The sequence below is a fragment of the Lytechinus variegatus genome, chromosome 2 (assembly GCF_018143015.1).
Source record: "Lytechinus variegatus isolate NC3 chromosome 2, Lvar_3.0, whole genome shotgun sequence".
Taxonomy (NCBI): Eukaryota; Metazoa; Echinodermata; class Echinoidea; order Temnopleuroida; family Toxopneustidae; genus Lytechinus; species Lytechinus variegatus.
The window spans coordinates 35,870,254-35,890,637 of record NC_054741.1 but is presented as its reverse complement, the minus strand read 5'-3'; the positions used below and the strand labels follow the sequence as shown (position 1 = coordinate 35,890,637).

The 20,384-nt window shown below is 36.0% G+C and overlaps 1 protein-coding gene across 1 annotated transcript; it reads right to left on the bottom strand.

Moving 5' to 3' along the window:
• Nucleotides 1–2,841: 2,841 nt before the first annotated feature.
• LOC121406792 (histamine H1 receptor-like) lies at nt 2,842–3,978 on the bottom strand. Its single transcript, XM_041597663.1, has one exon. It carries the CDS (start codon nt 3,976–3,978, stop codon nt 2,842–2,844), a length of 1,137 nt encoding a protein of 378 aa, XP_041453597.1.
• Between the last annotated feature and the right edge of the window lie 16,406 nt (nt 3,979–20,384).

Here is a 20,384-nt window from a genome sequence, read left to right as displayed (position 1 = left end):
GGAATGTACAATTCCTTTGTTTTGACCTCTAGTTGCCCCCCCCCAAAAAAAAAAAAAAAAAACCGGGGCCTTGGAGCGGGCTTATTGTAAAAAGGAGATTCCTCGGAACGGGCTTCGGAACAACAAATGTTTATGAAAACGGGGGTCCTTGGAACGGATCGCCAGCGAGTGAGTGCCGATGCATCCCTATGGAACGGGTATGCGTGTATGATGTAGCTAGCCCGGCGGCACGGCCGCCGGGGTGCGGTCGCGCAGAGGCGATGGTCGGACAGTGCTCTGCGGCCGCTTTTCACCAAAATTGCAGCTCATTGTAGCGGATCAATGCGACCGGAACGGCATAACGAAAAATATGCGAAGCTTTGGAGCGGATTTCTTTTTTCTCGATAAGAAAAAATGCTATGCTTTGGAGCGGCTTTCTTTGTTCTTTTTCTCAAGACAAAAAATGCTATGCCTTGGAACGGAAATTTGAGTGTAAGGTGGGGGTCCCCTTGCGTTATAAACTGAGTGCCCCCCATGGTTGGCCCATGCACCTCAACCAAATCTGGGACTACCTCCTGGTCATACCTGTGAAATAACTTGTATGTTTCAATCATATCTCCTCTCGCACGGCGATATGTACTGTAAGAAGTCTTAGGTGAATCAATCTTTGTTCGTATGGAAGTTTCTTTATCTCAGGTACCACTTTAGTGGCCCTTCTTTGTATATTTGTTATGGACTCCACACTACATGAGTATACCCCGGGGGGGGGGGGGACTTACATTGACGAGTGGATACCATGCACGACCAAAAAAAAAAACACGTAAAAGGGATGTCGTTTTCACGATAGGGCACGTTACGTACGTAACTCGATAAGGGTGTCAAAAACACAAAGATACTGAAAAAAGGGTATCTATTTCGCTAGGAAAGCTATACGTGTTTAGGGTCAAACTTGCGGGGACGATAAAACAAGGTTCAAATGTTTTATAAAGGATGTCCATTTTGCCCCAACACTACGTGTTTAGAATCCGATTTGCGCTTGGTCTTGAAGATGTGACCTTACTAATTAAACCAAATGTCGTGTAAAGGTAAAACCGACGACCGACGGACCCATGATATAACAACAAAATATCGCTGTACTTGTTTAGGGGTTCATTTCAAGGAATACTTGCCCAGAGTATAGTTTTGTTTTCAATACTTCTTAAGGGTAGGGTTTCAGAAGTCAATACTTGTTAAGGGGTGCATTATCAGAATATGGAAAATACGTGTTTAGGGTGCTTTTCAAGACCCCTTGGTCGCGCATGGTATCCACTCGTCAATGGAAGTGCCCCCCCCCCCGGGAGTATACTCCAAATGAGGTCTGATCAATGCTTTGTACAGGAGTAAAAAGATCTTCTTGTGAAGATAAAAAGTGTTCTTCTTATTAATAGATACATTAGCCTATTGGCTTTATTTATCTTTGACTGACAGTGCTGGCCAAAACTAAGCTTTGTGTCAACTTTCACTCATAAATCTTTACTTGCATCAAATTATGTGTGGCATTATCATGTGTCAGTGTACATTCATTAGATTCATCACTCTTTTTTTCCAGTTGCAAGTACACAACATTTATCCGGGTGGAACTTTAATAGCCACTTGTCGGACCATGAAAGAAGACGATCTAAGTCTGCTTGTAATAAGTCAACATCATTGTTATTTTACATGCTTGTATATATCAGTGTCGTCTAAATAAATATTACTTGACGAAATCTGGTCTGGCAGATCATTGATTTACATTACATAAAGCAGGGGTCCGAGGACCCCCCCCCCCCCTTGTGGCATTCCGCTGGTTACATCGGCCCAGTCAGAGAACACAGCATTTACAAGAAACACGGTGTTGTAGACCAACAAGATGTGACTTGACCCACTCACATATGAGCTTAGATATATCCCTCCCCAGAATCCCCGCTTCCCAGGGCCATGTAAATTATTAAAAACGTCGCGGCCATCCAAATATCATAACAGGAAATGAGATAAAGAAAATGGGCTGCTCCTATCGAATGATTACCACATGATTTGGTTGAAAAGCAAACTCGGATTAGACAATGTGGGATGAGACCAAACCGAAAGTAGACAAAGTGGATGTAGACCAAATGGCATCTTTCCAAATATAATCATGATTATTTTCATGATACATTACATTGTATGCGTATATTAACATTTTTCAAAACGCTGTAAGTAAATACCAATTTATAGATTTCATGTGGCCTTCTATAAGGCCACCGGGGATGTAACAACATACAAATCGAAATCACAATGAAGTTATTTACCAAACGTTTATCATGTTCATTAATATCCAAAACTTTTATCATGGTGGATGTCCCTTCGAAGGAAATTCTAGGGAAAAATTATCGAAAATACGATAGGCCTGCCATTCACCAGAAATACAGTGGTTGCTAAAATCAAAGGAAATTGGATACCAGACACCCGAAAACCAACGATTAAAAATATATTTTTAAGCTTGAAAAATTATAACCTCAGCTTTAAATAACTTGTCAAAAATGATCAACAGTAAAATTTTTAAAAAGAAAGTCTCTTAAAAAGGAAATAAAAAAGGAGAAAACAAGACTTGACGTTCGGGTACTCTAAAACGTGAGATGTGGATAGTGCAGTTCTAAAATTAGAGTGTCAAAGAAATCCACTATATCTTGTATTTTATTTACCTTAACAACTACTATTTAAACAGCATGAAAAAAAAAATTACACCCCTTTTAGGTAATCTAAGTTCTTAATGTTGCTTTTTGAAGACAAATTTTGTATTTTTGCTATATAAGATAACATTTCATGACAACTTATTGTTGGTTTTGATGTGGCTGGTCTTATTTGTTATCGTCGAAATTTCAGAATCCTTAGAATGTTTTCACGAAAAATAGGCTGAGCCAAAGCATAGGAGATCGGGTTAATAAGGCTGTTGAGGTAAGTCACCCAGCGGGAAATTTCAGCAAAGACCGGATTGTTGGACGCCACATAGATATAGATAACATTAATACTATTGGGTAGCCAAGTAATGAAAAAGGCAGCCGTGATGAAGGTGAGTGTCCGCATGATCTTGTGGTTGTCACGAGTGGAAAGGCGATCTTTTCGGCTTCTGGAGAAGCCCTTTGAACGTGATGGCATTGATATGGCGTCGCCTGGTTTTTCTAGTTGATTAACTGAACTCGAGTGGACATTGTTTTGTCGCAGAACGGCGATATCATTTAACGTAAAAGATTGCCTTCTTGAAGAAGCTTTCCGGCTGCATACATCTTTGGTATCGTCGACTGCTTTGTCGTTTGCACTTTTGTTATCCTCATGATTTGCCACGCAGTTCTTTGCATTTATAGTTAGTGGACATTGTATCGTCGCCACGGCATTTCCTTTCGTTTCCCTAGTTTCCTCTTTTGTCTTTAACTCAAATTTGTCTGAAAGATATTTGCTTCCCGATCCTTTTACTCGGATATAAATCTTGAGATAAAGGGTTGCGATGATTATGAATGGTATTGCCAATCTACAAACTGCAAGCGCCACAGTAGAGTAAATGTAATTACCGTAATTAGGAGCAAATGGGTCATTTTCATCCTTCGGTGTAGGTGGTTGGACAAAGTCCCAGATCACCGAAATCGGTAACCAAAAGCCCAATGACACCATCCAGATAATGGCGTTGACCATGTATGCTACTCTCTTTTTCTTACGTTGGAAGTGGCGAATTGGGTGATATGTCGCAACGTAACGGTCCAAGCAAATAGCAATGATTCCCAGGACTGATACTCCAAGAACTATATTCTGGACACCAATAAATATGATTCCGAGGGCATCCCCAAAGATCCATGTGTCGTACAGGATAATTGTGCACCGAATGGCCATAACGAACCCCACTAAAAGATCAGATATGGTGATGTTAAGGATGTACAGGTTGGAGTAAGTACGCAACCGTTTATCGATGTGAAACGCCCTCAGAATCAACAGGTTCATGCCGACGGTCATCACGGACAACAGAAGTTGGACGCAGAAAATGATAATGGAATTAGGGGATGGGTGAAAATGCCATAGTGTAGAAGCTGGCATAGTCGTATCATCGAACCGGCCACGAGGGACTTTCGTTGTTGTTTCTTCCATAGCCACTTTACTCACGAAATTCTGCAAGTAAAGGAATAGCGCGAAAACACAAGTTGAACGACTATCAAATTATAATACGATGGTTAGACACATGGCCGCATGTAACAAAATTTAAGATGGGGGGGGGTCGAATTCATGTTCTTTCTAGGGATGGGAAGCCGAATTGATGTTCAACATAGGGGCGGAAATTTGATGTTTGTCCTGGGGCACCAAAATCAAGTTTCACATACGGGCGGGGGGCGTCAAACTGATGGCTGACCGGGGGCGCAAAATTGACCTAAAACAAGGGGTGCCATATTGACCTGAAATGAAGGGGCACCGAAATGACCTTAATCTCGTGTGGTGCCTAATTATTGTTTGACCGGGGGCGCAAAATTCATGTTTTACATGGGTATCAAATGCATAGTTAAGGCCACTGCACACCTTACCTCTGGGCCAAGATTCGATTCGGGAATACATCGTATGTTACTCATTTCTTTGAAAATGTGAATGAAAGTATCTGTTCATTTGAGGTTCGAATTGTTTCAAAGAATACTAATATAGCAATATTTTATTTAAATATTTTGGAGCAAGGGTCAAAATAGTTTCAAATCGTAGATAATCGTACAATTGCAGTGACGTTATTACGACTAGACATTAAATTGGCTTTTATTCTAATAAGGATGATACCATAGTCATAGATTGGAACATAAGTATTCGTACGATGATTTAGAACATAACACAGTAAGTATGTCTCAATATTAGCATCAAACTCTACTACGTTTTATTCCAAAATCAGGTCGCAGACGAGTCGTAACGTGTGCGGTGGCCTTTAGATGCCCATTCTGTTCATGATTACCAAATTGCTTAAAAAGTCAAAATTTCCGGTCAGAATATCACCAATTTTCATCTCGCTCGCTCTTGTTTGGTAAGGTGACGATCCTGTTCATTGATCATGTTGATAGGTAACTGCTTAAAATTACCAACTTTTGGTTGAAATATAAAAATTTTTCAGATCGCGTTTTGCGCTCGCAGTAAATGTTTTGTTAGATACTCATCTTGTTAATGATTACCAAAAATGCTTACTCGAATGTCCAACTTGTCAGAATATCAAAATATTTTCACCACTCACTTCGTGGTAATTTTTTTTCACGTGATAATGAGATAAGTTTAAATGGCGTCTCCCCCTCCCCTGCCAGGCAAACATACGTGCTTACAAAAAAGGCAAGTATGTTTGTCTGGCGGGGGTGCCATTTGCCGAAAAGTTCACAGGGGCGCCAAAATTAGGTCGGTCCCCGGGGAGCAAAATCCTTGATTTCGCTCCTTCCCTCTCCCGGCCATGGTGACACAGATGGCTAATCATAAGCACTCGCGTCGCGGGCGGGTTCGTAATGACTCTGCTTTTGGATATTGGGCGATTTTTTTTCTATTCGGTGCGATTTCTTTTCTAACGGTGTCTTCAAAGGGACAAACATGCTGGGAAAATAAAATGAACTTGAAATTCGAGGTTCGTTTTTAAGTCGGCAATTAAGTGCCTTAAATAAAATGTACGCGACTACTATACAGTGCGTCCCAGAAAAAAACGAAACCGAGATTTAGCGATGATTTATCATAACTTAATCATAATTAAAATAGACAAATGACCTACCAATTTAAAGTTTAGAATCTCCTCTTTCATCTGATATTACTTAGATTATTCCTCATTCACGCATGAGTGAGCAAAAACAATTCGAAGAAAGGATGCCAAAAACTCATTTGGAGGGGGTATCTGAATTTCAAAAAGAAAATCACATGACTAAAAAAATTCAATATCTGCTCTTTAATTTGATACCTTAACCACAGAAAAAGGTAAAGAAGTAAAAAAGTAATGATCCCTCCAAACAATGCTAGTACTTCCATGATTTCCTTTAATAAACGTGTTTTCACCGGTTTCCAACAGAAGCTATCGCACGGTAACATAGAACTTAATGCAACGCGTCAACAAAACGGAGTGTCGAGTGAGTTTGAACGCTAGCCTGTAAAACCTCTTCATTTGAAGAAATCATTGAAATTCAAGCCTTATTTCAAATTACCAGAACTTTGTTATTTCTTGACCATTTTCTGTAATTGAGGTATCAAATTAAAGAGCAGATATTGAACCTTTTTAAAATGTTTTCTTTTCAAAACCGAGATACGGCCCGCCAAGTGACTTTTTGGTATCCCTTTTTCAAATTGTTTTTGCTCACTTATGCGTGAATGAGAAATAATCTAAGTAGTGTTAGATGAAAGAGGAGATTCGACGCTTTAAAATGGTAGGTTATTTGTCCATTTTATTTGTGATTAACTTATGATAAATCATCGATAAATCTCGGTTTCGTTTTTTGTTGGACACACTGTATATATTTATATATAAACTCTTCAAAAAAAGTTTGGAAATCTGGCTTTGATTGATTATCCCTCCTTGCTTTTAGCACATATCGATGTGATATTGATATTAATAGATAGGGCATTTAATTATCTTTAAAATGATACCCTACATGATATGATTATGATTCACACAGGGGTGCAGTACCTTGAAATGTGGGGGCAAGGTAAAAATTCAAAAGTTGCAAAATGACACAATATTGAAAGTCAGTGGTTTCTTTTTCCCGTGGTGATGAGTGACTTTCCCAGTGGTTTCTTTTGATTTTGATCGATAATTCCTCATCGGTTTTTGGAAATATCAATGTGTAATTAATATCAATGAATAGACTATTTAATTTTCTTTAAACTGATACACTACATGATGTGATTATGGTTCACATGGAGGTGCAGAGCCTTGAAAAGTGGGGCAAGGTCAAAATTCAAAAGTTGCAAAATTACACAATATTGAAAGTGATGATGATGAATGGGTTTCTCAGTGGTTTCTTTTGTTTTTGTGTACTTTGACATCAACATTAACATGGAATCAAACACACATCTGCACACGCAAACACAGAACAAACAAACAGACATGCATAGGTATTTCAAACAACAACTCAAACCATGTTATTTCACAGACCCATCACTACTGAAGCAAGGGCTTGTTATGAATGGATTTTCATCTCCATTGACACAAACAAAGAAATCATGTTCTTCATGACTCTTTTTTCTGCTCATTTGGATCTTTTCTATTCAGATCTCATCTAACACTTTTGAATCCTGCTATTTTTATGATGGCATGATTATAACAGCATGGTATCATTTTAAAGAGAATTAAATGATCTTTTGAATGATATCAAATATCATTATGTAAAATTGGGAGTAGGGAGAAATTAATGGCCAAACTCAAATTTCCAAACTGATTTTGCTCGTTTTGCAGCTTTTCAATTCAGACCTCATCCAACACTTTTGAATACTGCTCTTTTCGTGATGGCATGATCATAACAAACATTGTATCATTTTAAAGATAATTGAATGATCTTTTAATAATAATAACATAATAATATGCAATTATTTTAAATAGCGCTTAATACAAATGTTTCTAAGCGCTGCATACTATTACCCCGGCTTTAGCACGGCTACCCTTTATACCGGGCGCATCAAGCACTGAAGGAACTCCTTCCTACCGGGTACCCATTTACTACACCTGGGTCGAGAGTGGCAAATGTAGATAAACGCCTTGCCAAAGGACGCTAGTGCTGCGATTGGAGTTGAATTCCGGACCTTGTGGTTCAAAGTCCGGAGACTTATTCACTGAGCCACAGCACCTCTCCTCTACTTAAACGATGTAAAATATACATTGTGTAAAATTGGGAGTTGGGAGAAATTAATGGCCAAACGCAGATTTCCAAACTTTTTTTGAGGTTTATGCTGAAAATGATAAAAACAACAATAATAATGAGGGTTATATATATATATATATATATATATATATATATATATATATATATATATATATATATATATATATATATATATATATATATACAGTCAAACCTGTGTTAGTGGCCACCTGTCTATAGTGGCCACCTGCATGCCTATAGTGACCACTGAAACCGATTCCCATGGAGGCAGATTGTGTGTATAAAACCTGTCTATAAAGGCCACATTTTGTGTTTCCCTTGGGTGGTCACTATAGACAGGTTCACTGTATATATATATATATAAAAAGGGACGATTTTATTGGTCCCCATGACTTCTTTATAACCAGAGTGCACTTTACTCCCCTCCTACTTCTCTTTCTTATCAGTCTTCTTTTTTTATTCCCATTATTGTGTCGTCTTATTCTTCTTTTTCTTCTCCTTCTCCCTATTCTTCATCTTTTTTCTTCTACTTCTTCTCCTCCTCCTTCCTTCTTGCTCTTCTTCTTTAGCACATTTTTCCTCCCCCATTTTTACGTTGGTGTATAACAATTCACAAATAAAGGGAGACGCAGATAAGTAATGATATTATGACATTGTAGCCCCTCACGATACTTTATAAAGTCTGCCACAGACTTCAGGAGAAATCCTCCAAAGCAAAATCGAGAGTAGCATTTCCTCTTTTTTCTTCTTTCTCCATTCCTTTTCTCCTTTCTATCCTTGCTTCTTTCTTTATTTCTTGTCCTTTTCCTCCCTCTCTCCCTTCCTTTCTTTTTTCCCCCTCTCTCTTTTTTTAGGGGGAGTCCCCCCCCCCTCCCCCGCTTCCACCGCCTATATGGCTCTAAGGTTTAATTTGGCATGCACTGGCCTAATTTACATGTAGAAATCATTTCACCTAATGAAACAGTGAATTCTTCCAGATCGTTTCGTGTTCCAGCAACAGTATTATCAACTTCGGCCTCAATAATGAATATTAAATATGTCATTGAAGCCCTCGCTGGCGCGCTCATGCATTGGATGATTTTCACCGACAAAAAAAAACAAAGACATAAGAGATTCAGTGAAATTCAAGTTAGATGTCAAGAGGCTGAGAGTGTCGAGAGTGAAAAGCACGGGAAAAAAGTAAAAACACGACTTGCACAAGAATCTTTTTAAGGATACTGTAGATCTTAGAATCCCGTGTGTTTGTGACCAATAACTTCAGTTCAGTGCCGGTACCAAATCGAGTGTGCGGAGAGAGATAACGATGTGGGATGTAAACAAAATCAACAGAAATCAGGTCAAATATGTGGAATGCGATTATGTTAGAACAGTAGTCAAAATTTGCTTGTTTGTTATGTTAAAACAGTAGTCGAGTACATTTTATTTAAGGCACTTAATTGCCGGCTTAAAACGAAACTCGAATTTCAAGTTCATTTTATTTTCCAAGCATGTTTGTCCCAATTTACGACACCGTTAGGAAAAAAAATCGCACCGAAATATAAAAAAAAATCGCCAAAAATCCAAAACCAGAGTGATTACGAACCCGCCCGCGACGCGAGTGTTTATAATAAGCCTAAAGAATATAAAGTGCCTCTTGATAAATAGATACCGCAAATATCGAAAGCACACTGTGACAAAAGCGCGCATTAGCATCGGTTTTTTTTTATTTAAGCCGTAAATTACTCGTAATTCATACATTTCAATTAATATGCATAAACCACTCGTTCAACGGCATACAAAACCACCTCTATGAATTTGGGTTACTATTGATCAAATTGCGAGCAGCAACGCCGAGACATCGATAAATCAGCTCTTCCTTAAAATAAAAATCTAATTTTGTAATTTAGATTTGGACATAATATTCAGAAAATGACAATGAATTAAACTCTTTGTCATTTAATTTCGTTTTTTTTTTTTTTTGGGGGGGGGGGCTTATATTTCCTTTAATGTACATAGACTCAAGAGTGTTATACGTCTACAGTGCGTATAAAAAACCGGGACAGTTTCGAAAAGTCTATAAAAAATGTTTCAAATTATTATATCTATATTTCGATGTTAATATATGCTCTAAGATGTTATCTTTGAAATGCCATCAAAAATAATTTTGTTCATGCTCGATCGAACATGGGACGTTTTTGTCGCGGGCTCAAAAAGAGGCTTGCGCCAAAATGGCAGAAATGAAAAAGTTGATGATTAGACTTTTGGCTGATCAGCAGACTTCCTCTTAATCTTTTCATTGTCTTTGCCATAATTTTCAAATTGTACTGTCAAATTCCGTTTACAAATTTATTATTTACCTGAATTATTTTGTTTTTCATTTAAACTTCTTTTACCTTTAAGTTTTCTTTTATAAGTAAGAAAAGAAGACTAGTTTGTCAACCCAAGTAAGAAGATTTGCATTATTAATAGGGAGAATTTGTAATTATTCAAATCCTGTTTTAGATGAAACAAATTATGTTATGGTTAATATAAAAGACATGAATCCTATTTTCAAGGGGTTATTGAATCCTTCACCAAGTTTATATGCTTTACAGGACAAACAGGAAAAGATTCATGTCTTTCAACGGCAGTTATGTATTGGATCAATTTTGTAAGGAGCAAGATATATAATGGCAGATTGGGTAAAATGTATCAAAAAGTTATGAAGCAAATATTACCACTTTTTATTGAAAAAAAAATTGTGATTTTGACATAATGTTCAGCAAATGATATCATATTTTAGTTTCTATGTTTTTTTTTCTTTCCACTTTTTTTTCTTGGTCATGATTTTTTTTTATTTGGGGGGCACCCCAAGCCCCCACCCATCAGTATGCCACTGTTCAAAGGAACCGTAATCTTTGAAGCACACATTCAAAGGATTTGAAGAAAAAAAAGCTCTCCCATACTTAAAGAAGGAAAAATTCAAGCTAAGAGAGCACACATTAAAAGGGAACAACAGAGCAATTCAAGCAAATAAGTACATTTGGAAATGAATTTTGACCGCATAATTCCAAAATGATGGCAAAGATGATAAAAAGGTTAAGAGGAAGTCTGCTGATTAGCAAGAAGTCCAACCATCATAATATTTTATGCCATTTTGGCGCAAGACTCCTTTTTAACCCCAGACAAAAACATTCCGTGTTCGCTAAAGCATGAACGAAACTTAATCATTGTAATGACATTTTAGGCCAAGAGCATTAGGTTTAACATGGAAATTTCTGACAACAAGCTGATTTTTTCAGGATAGGTCCTGGAATGTGTCCAGAATAAAATACTTACAGTCCTCATAAATCCTCCATGGGGGTTCGTTGCACCCACAAATGTAAGAACGAACACAAATGTAATAATGCACTTTACCCACAAATGTAATAATTTTTGATCGCCCACAAATGTAATAATGGCTTTACCCACAAATGTTATAAATTTGAAGGGATTTTTTTGCAAATCCGTTCTAAACTAAAATCCTATAGCAATGCATTCATATAGCACAAAAGTGCAGTCTATTTTCCTGACCCGGTCAATTAACAAATTATAATATAAGTCCAAAGTCTTTATTCCAGACCCTGTTAATTAAAAGATAATAGTAAGAGCCCAAAGTCTTTATTCCAGACCCGGTTGTTTCAAAAATGATAATATAAGTCCAAAGTCTTTTCTCCAGACCCGGTTGTTTCAGAAATTATAATATAAGTCCAAAGTCTTTTCTCCAGACCCGGTTGTTTCAGAAATTATAATATAAGTCCAAAGTCTTTATTCAAGACCCGGTTGTTTCAAAAATTATAACATAAATCCAAAGTCTTTATTCCAGACCCGATTGTTACAAAAATAATAATATAAGCCCAAAGTCTTTATTCCAGACCCGGTTGTCTAAAAATTATAATATAAATCGAAAATCTTCTTCTTCTTCTGGAAACAGTACAGTCCACCGTCTGGTGTATTGTCGTACTGGTGAAGTGCAGCGTACAAGTGTATGTACATTATCCGATAAAAATTTATTCCAGACCCGGTTGTTTAAAAAATTATAATATAAATCCAAAGTCTTTATTCCAGACCCGGTTGTTTGAAAAATAATATAGGTCCAAATTCTTTTTTTCCAGACCCGGTTGTTTAAAAATTATAATATAAATCTAAAGTCTTTATTCCAGACCTGGTTGTTTCAAAAATAATATAAGTCCAAAGTCTTTATTCTTGACCCGGTTGTTTCATAAATAATAATTTAAGTCCAAAGTCTTTTTTCCAGACCCGGTTGCTTAAAAAAATAATGATATAAGTCCAAAGTCTTTTTCCAGACCCGGTTGTTTAAAAAATTGTAATATAAATCCAAAGTCTTTATTCCAGACCCGGTTGTTTAAAAAAAATAATATAAGTCCAAAGTCTTTTTTCCAGACCCGGCCGGTTGTTTAAAAAAATTATAATATAAGTCCAAAGTCTTTTCTCCAGATCCCGGTTTTTGAGAAAATTATAATGTAAGTCCAAAGTCTTTTTTCCAGACCCGGTTATTTCAAATATGATATAAGTCCAAACTAAAATACGATATAGATGTTCCAGTGGAATAAAAATGACAATCGATCTTAGTTTTCTCTCCAAACCCAGTTAATTGAAACTGCTGAAATCAATATCTTTGTTGTTGTTTTAAATTATACGGAATGTATTGTGAATATATGCGCTATGAGTAAATTGAGAATAAAGCATAGACCCGGTAATATAAAATGAAAAACTAAAACCCTATAGTAATGCCTTCATATAGCACAAAAGTCCACAGTCTTTTTTCCAGACCTGGTTATTCCAAAAATCCTAATATAAGTCCAAACTAAGATACCATAATGATATTCCAGTTAAATAAAGAAAATCGAGCTTAGCCTTTTTTCCAAAACCTGTTATTCAAAAATCGTTAATAAAAATGCAACAACAAAAACGAAAACCGTTGTTTTTGACCCCATAATCTTATTAATGCTGGATAACAAGGACATATAGCGTAGCCTTTCAGCCAGACCCAGTCATTTGATTTTCAAAATAATGCTAATAGTAAAAATAGAAATAACTCCAAATCTAAGACCAAGCAATCCTTGAACCTAGGAACCTGTTTTTAAAAAGAGGTTTAGAACTTTGTATTTATTCCAGACATAATCATTGCAAAAAAAACGATAAAAAATCTTCTAACATAAGACCCTATCATATTCTTTTGGAGTAACACGGGTTTTAAAACATACTCTTTCCTGCAGACCAGGGGCGGTATTCTGAGGTCATTTTATCTTTAAAATATTTTATTTCATCTCTTAAAATTAAATTGGTATTCTGAGATGACATTTTATCTCTCAGACATGTCAGATAAAATCTAAAATTGTATCTTGCGTACAAATTTTATCTTGCGTATCTATGATGATACGCAACAGAGCGGTGGCAGTGTAGCCATACCCATCGCGTATCTGGACATTGCAACGCGGATGATGTGCTTGCCCCCAATTTACTTTGAAGAAAAATAAAATAAACTTAAAAGAGGGTAGGGGCTATTTATCTCCGCGACGTTGATTTCGTTAATATTTCTACATGAATTAACTCCAAATATTGACATGAAAATGAAGAAAAATGATATATTCATTGAGAACAACACCTTAAAGTTATTCCTGTACAATCAAAAAGACTTTTCTTGACTAATATTGTCTTTGAAACGATGCTTGAAGAGATGCGAAATATACTTCGAAAAAAAGATGAGAGTATTGTCATTTTTTGTTAAAAAGAAATCTCTGAAAGACGCGTAAGCGTATTGTGCAAGCGTATGTGAAGTCAATAAATTGACGCAATCTCACTTCTTTGCCACACCTCCTAGCGGAATGGATTTCCATTGGTTGAGTGATATCAGAGATCTATAAAAGTGCGTTTGTAATTGGATATTGATTAAAAAATAAACATGAAATAATTATGTCAACTGTGGAGTCCCCAAGGGTAGCTTATTGGGCCCACTTCCTCTTACAATTTATATAAATGATTTCTGCAGATCATCCAAAATATTGTCCCTTATCTTGTTTGCAGATGATTCGACCTTATTTTTTTCTCATCAGAATCCACAAACTTTAGTTGATGTTATTCTGAACTTATAAATGTTACTGAATGGATAAGAGTCAATCGATTATCTTTGAACTTTAACAAAACAAAATACATGTTATTTAGTAATTCCATAGACAAGTTACCGATGAATATTATTTTCGATAATACCCCATACGAAATGGTATTTATAACACCAAATTTCTTGGAATAACAGTTGACAGTAAACTTTCTTGCAAAAATTATATTGAAAATATATCCAAAATAATTTCACGAAATATAGCTATTATTAATAGGCTAAAGTTTTGCACTCCCTCCACATCATTAATCATGCTCTATTCATCCTTAATATTGCCTTATTTAAAATAAGGGATTCTTATTTGGGGTAATACCCATAAATATTTATTAGATAAAGTGTTGCTTTTGCAAAAGAAAGCACTTCGTATTGTTTATAGTACATGTTTCCGTTCTCATACGGACCCACTTTTTCTAGAAAGTAAACAGTTGAAAGTCAAAGACCTGTATTTACTACAGTTAGGGCACTTCATGTATAGTTATGATAATAATGCACTTCCCCATATTTTTGATGCCTTTTTGCCTAAAAATCAATTTCATCATAACTACCCCACGAGACACTCTGACGAACTTCACATTCCACTTTAGAGAACTTTACTGGGAAAAATACATTCCTATTCAACGGTCCTAAATTCTGGAACTCAATAGCTAATAATGTTAAAGACAGTGTCTCCTTAAATTTATTCAAACGTAAACTCAAACTTATCCTGCTGAAATTCCTATAATTCTTCGCAACGGAACTAACACTTCATTATCTTGATTATAATCCTTACATTTTTCACTTTTATTGTTTTACCCTTTTTTCATCTGATATTGTCCAGGTATATCATCTCTTGTTATTTCACCAGATCAAGCTGGTTCGTGGTCAGCCCTTTCCCGTTCTTAGCTTTCCTCCTTTTTAAAAAATAGTTATCTTGTCTTGTATTGTCCTGTCTCTTGTTTTGTCTTGTCTACTATGCATTGTCATCCCCTTTCTCGTTCTGTTCTTTTTCTTCTGTTTTGCGTAGCATATCCTTTACAACGAAGACCCCTTTGTGTAAAAAGCTTCGCGTTTGTTCAGTAATTATTTTTTTGCATCAATATGATTTATTTTGTTCGCTTTTTCTTCCCTGTAATACATACATGTACGCATGTAAGAATAAGTCGACTATTCTTTCTTCATTTCCAAGGGGAATCCACACTTTTACAAGCTTTGATTTTAGTGGATCCTCCTCATTTCCATTTATGCTCTATATTATACTGGTTTTTGGGGGGTTGTTTTACGAAGTAAGAATGCCCATCTGTAAAATTGTACTTGAATTGTATTACTTGATATTACTTTGTATTATGTTTTGAATGGAAATGAAGTAAAAGAATTGAAATAATCCTAGATGGCGTCCAAAATAGTCTAGTTTGTCCAAAAATCCAAGAAGGCTTTCAAAAATGGAGTCTAAAAATGACTGATGTTTTTTAGAAAATAGCATAGTTAATTTTATATCCGCCTGAGAGATAATATTTGGGTGTCTATACTATACTTTCAAGTGTCAAATAATACTTTGGGTTAGCTTATGATGATATGCAGTTGTCAATTATCCTTCATAATCCAAGATGGCTTCCAGTATGGCGTTTAATTCTCATCGCTTAAAAATAGTCATACTCAATATTCCCCTGTGAGAAATAAATTTTGTTTCTGCACTATGGTTGGAAATTTCAAATATATATTAAGGACAAGTCAATCACAAAAATGTTCAGTTTTCTATTATATATACAATTTGGTTCCCAAATTGAGCAAAAATGCCTGCTGTGACCTACTCCTAAATCCTTAAGATTACTTTTCCCACATGTATTCAAGCGTAGATACCACAATTCTTCCTCACATGATGATATTGTATGGATAATGATTATTCTTTAAGTAAGTGATTGGAGTCATTTACACGCCATTTTTTAAGCCATTTTGGATTTTCAGGAAAAAATGGACAACTGCAATATTATTGTTAACGATCCCAAAATATTATTTGACCCTTCAAACTATGGTTTAAAAACCAAAATCATATATATCAGGCAGATATTAAATTAACTTTGTCCATTTGTAAGGTTCAGAAGTCATTTTATTGTTATTTTTATTTGTTTAGGCGTCTCCTGTGCCTAGGAGGCGAAAAGCAAACTGAATCACTTTACATCACAAGTCTCTCCTCCAGATATAACTCATTTATACTCCAATTTTTGGAAGCCATCTGGCAGTTTGGGGCATAATTGACCACTGTTTGCCATTAACTAGTCCAAATGTATTATTTGACCCTATAAAAACCATCGTTTGGACACCAAAATCTTATCTCCCATGCAGTTTTGCATCATATTTCACGTAATTGTATTTCCTTGTTAAATACTACAACTGTGTATTTTTTTTGTCATGTTTTCGTAATTATCTTCAAAATTTATGTTTTTGTGGAATGTGAAACAATAAATCAAATCAAATCAGATTTGGAAGATGTTGGGGTCTAAGTTTTAAGATTAATGTTTCGCTTAATTTGCATTTTTAAGAGAACTGGGTGAGGGGTAAAGACATTACTCTAAGCCCAAGCATTTATGCTGGGTTTGATTTTGAAGATTGGTCTTAGCTGTGATTTTTTTTCAATATTTGTTTATCTTTTAAATAACCGGGTCTTGAAGAATGACTAAGCATAATACTCGTCTTATTCCACAAGAATAAGAATATGACAAAGTCTTATGTTTTTAAGATTGTTTAAATCATTTTTAAATGACTGGGTCTGGAATAAAGACAACGCTCTAAACATGTGCTTTTCTACATGCATGGTCTTAATTTGGAGGATTGTTGGTTCTTAGATTCGTTGTTGGGGGTTGGGTTTTATTGATTTTTTATTCTTGAAATAATTGTGTCTGGAGGAAAGTCGATCTTCAACAATCGGTCTTCGTGTTATTCCACAGTAATCAGATTATTTGGTCTTCGTTTTAGAATATTCATAAAAACTATTTCATTTTTTTCAAATAAGAACGTCTGGAGGAAGGATGTTTGCTTTACCCATGCATTATTGCAATGTTTTGTTGGGGTCTTAGTATTATTAAAACAACTGGTGGGGTGGGGTAAAGATATATTTCTTCACTGGGTGTAACTTTGGAAGATTGGTCTTAGATTTGAAGTTTTGTAAATTCATTTTTTTTTTAAATAGCCGGGTCTGGAGAAAAGAGTACGTTTTAAAACTCGCGTTATTCCACAAGAATAAGAATATGATAGGGTCTTATGTTAGAAGATTTTTTTGCGTATTTGTTTTAATGATTAGGTCTGGAGTAAAGACAACGCTCTAAACTTCTTTTTAAAACATATCTTAGGTTGAAGGATTGTTTGGTCTTAGATTTTGATTTTTTTATTATTACTATTAGCGTAATTTTGAAAAATAAACTGGGTCGGGCTGAAAGACTACGCTACATGTATATGTCCATGTTATCCAGCATTGACAAAGATTATGGGGTCTTTATACTGTTTTGAAAATGTACATGTAATTCATAATTTTGAATAACTGGGTTTGGAGGAAAGACTATGCTATTTTTTCATGGAATTCAACATTACCAAGAGTGGAGGATCTTTTTTTTTCAATCATTTCTTATTTTGAAATAATCTGGTCTGGATGAATGTCTACACCAGGGATTCTCAAATGGTGGCGCGCGCGCCACTTGTGGCGCACCGAGCCTTGCGGAGTGGCGCTTGGGAGTTGGTATAAAAAAAGTAAAAATAAGGAAAAATTGGGGAAATAAAAATGTATCTACCAGTAACCTGGAAATAAGGATTTGGTGATCATTTTAATACAAAGAGAAAGCAAAAACTCTTTACTTGACACTTAATTGCTAATTGATTTCCTCAAATTTTGTCCAATTTAGCACTCGATAACCCCTATTATGGAGGATCGATGGTGTTCTCCTTTTTATTTATTCTTACAAAGTTTTATTCTTACAAATGTGCCACAGAAGTGATATGAAAACCCCGTTTGTAGGATTTCTATTTCAACGGCGATAAATTTTGCATTTCCAGAGTATAAGTTTTGGTTAAGAGTTAAACATCAAATAATGTGATATTTAAAGAACATCCTGATCATAATAGATTATGAATTTGGGACATAACAAGCAGAAACCTTGTTTCCGGAGCCGATTAAAATCCGAAGTTGTAAAAGTGAAATATATGTATGCTCAGATGTATTGCTTGCCGTGATTGTCTGCATGCACTCTTGCTAAAGACGAACTGAATGAATAATACTGCACGTGAGTTGTAGAGAAAGATGGGCAGTTTGGGGCGCTAGGGCAGTGTAACGCCTAATTTTCAGCCCTTGCAAAATCGGGGAACGTAACTTTAGCCACTGGGTTACAGATGGGGGCCCCCATGTGTTTCACGGCCAAGAAAAAAAAAGGAGAAAGGGAAAGAGAAAGAAAGGGAACGAGTGGAATTATCTTAATATTATGTCAAAATATATATTTTTGTATTGAAAAGTTCAATATTTTTACTTCAGCTGCCATATCTAGCCCTCTTGATTTTTTTTACCCATTACGCCACTTGCTTCAGCCAATAGATCTGGTGCAGAACAGTCTGAACTAGTGGTATCAGTGAACAAGTCACTGGTAATTTTTCTTTTAATATTAATATTGTATAGTTTGTTGGCATTTGTATTTTTTCTGTTGATATTAATTGCAGCACCTCTGCATGGGCAATTAAAAAGGCCTCATATTCCAAAACTTCTGGGGGCTCTGCCCCCTCGACCCCCATCAGGGGCCTCTGGAACCCCTCCGCTGATATTGCGTAATGGATAGTGGAGCATTACCGATTCTCAACAAGAAATGTGGCGCTTCCAAAAAAGTAATTGAGAATGACTGGTCTACACTTTATTTTCATATTATTCAACATCAATAGATTGTGTGGTCTTTTTAAAAAGATTTGATGAATGTTTTAAATAACCCGGAGAAATGTCTTTGCGCTATATGAATGCATTAATATAGGGTTTATTTTTTGTCTCACCTGCATAGCAGAGTGAGGCTATAGGCGCCGCTTTTCCGATGGCGGCGGCGACGGCGGCAGCGGCGGCGGCGTCAACATCAAATCTTAACCTAAGGTTAAGTTTTTGAAATGACATTATAACTTAGAAAGTATATGGACCTAGTTCATGAAACTTTGCCATAAGGTAAATCAAGTATTACTAAACATCCTATTAGAGTTTCATGTCACATGACGAAGGTCAAAGGTCATTTAGGGTCAATGAACTTAGACCATGTTGGGGGAATCAACATCAAAATCTTAACCTGAGGTTAAGTTTTTGAAATGTCATCATAACTTAGAAAATATATGGACCTAGTTCATCAAACTTGGACATAAGGTTAATCAAGTATTACCAAATATCCTGCATGAGTTTCACGTCACATGATCAAGGTCAAAGGTCATTTATGGTCAATGAACTTTGGCCGATTTGGGGGTATCTGTTGAATTACAATCAAAACTTTAAAAGTTTATGGATCTGATTCATGAAACTTGGACATAATAGTAATCAAGTATCACTGAACATCCTGTGCAAGTTTCAGGTCACATGATCAAGGTCAAAGGTCATTTAGGTTCAATGAACGTTGGCCGAATTGGGGGCATTTGTTGAATTACCATCATAACTTTAAAAGTATGTTGGTCTAGTTCATAAAACTTGGACATAAGAGTAATCAAGTATCACTGAACATCCTGTGCGCATTTTAGGTCACATGACCAAGGTCAAAGGTCAATGAACTTTGGCAATAATGGGGGTATCTGTTGAATTACCATCATAACTTTGACAGTTTATTGATCTGACTTTTGAAACTTGGACATAAGAGTAATCAAGTATCACTGAATATCCTGTGCAAGTTTCAGGTCACATGATCAAGGTCAAAGGTCATGTGGGGTCATTGAACTTTGGCCACATTGGTTGTTTTTGTTGAATTACCATCCTATCTCTGTAAAGTGTATTGGTCTAGTTCATAAAACGTGGAAATAAGAGTAACCAAGTATCACTGAACATCTTGTGCGAGTTATAGTAGTTTTCAAAGTCTGCACTGCTGCTATGTTGAATCGCGTGATGCAGGTGAGACGGCCAGAGGCATTCTACTTGTTAGTTTAAGTAACCGGGTCCAAAGAAAAGACTTTGCATTTTTGTGCTACATGAACGCATTACTATAGGGTTTAGTTTTTAGTTTTAAGTAACCAGGTCAAAATTATGCTTGATTCTCAATTTACTCTTAGCGCATATATTCACAATAATACACCAAATAAGTTGAAACAACTACAGACATTAATTCCACCAGTCTTCATTAACTGGGTCTGGAGAAAAGACTAAGCTCGATTCTCATTTTTATTCCAATGGAATATCATTATCGTATCTTAGTTTGGACTTATATTATAATTTTTGAAATACCCGGGTC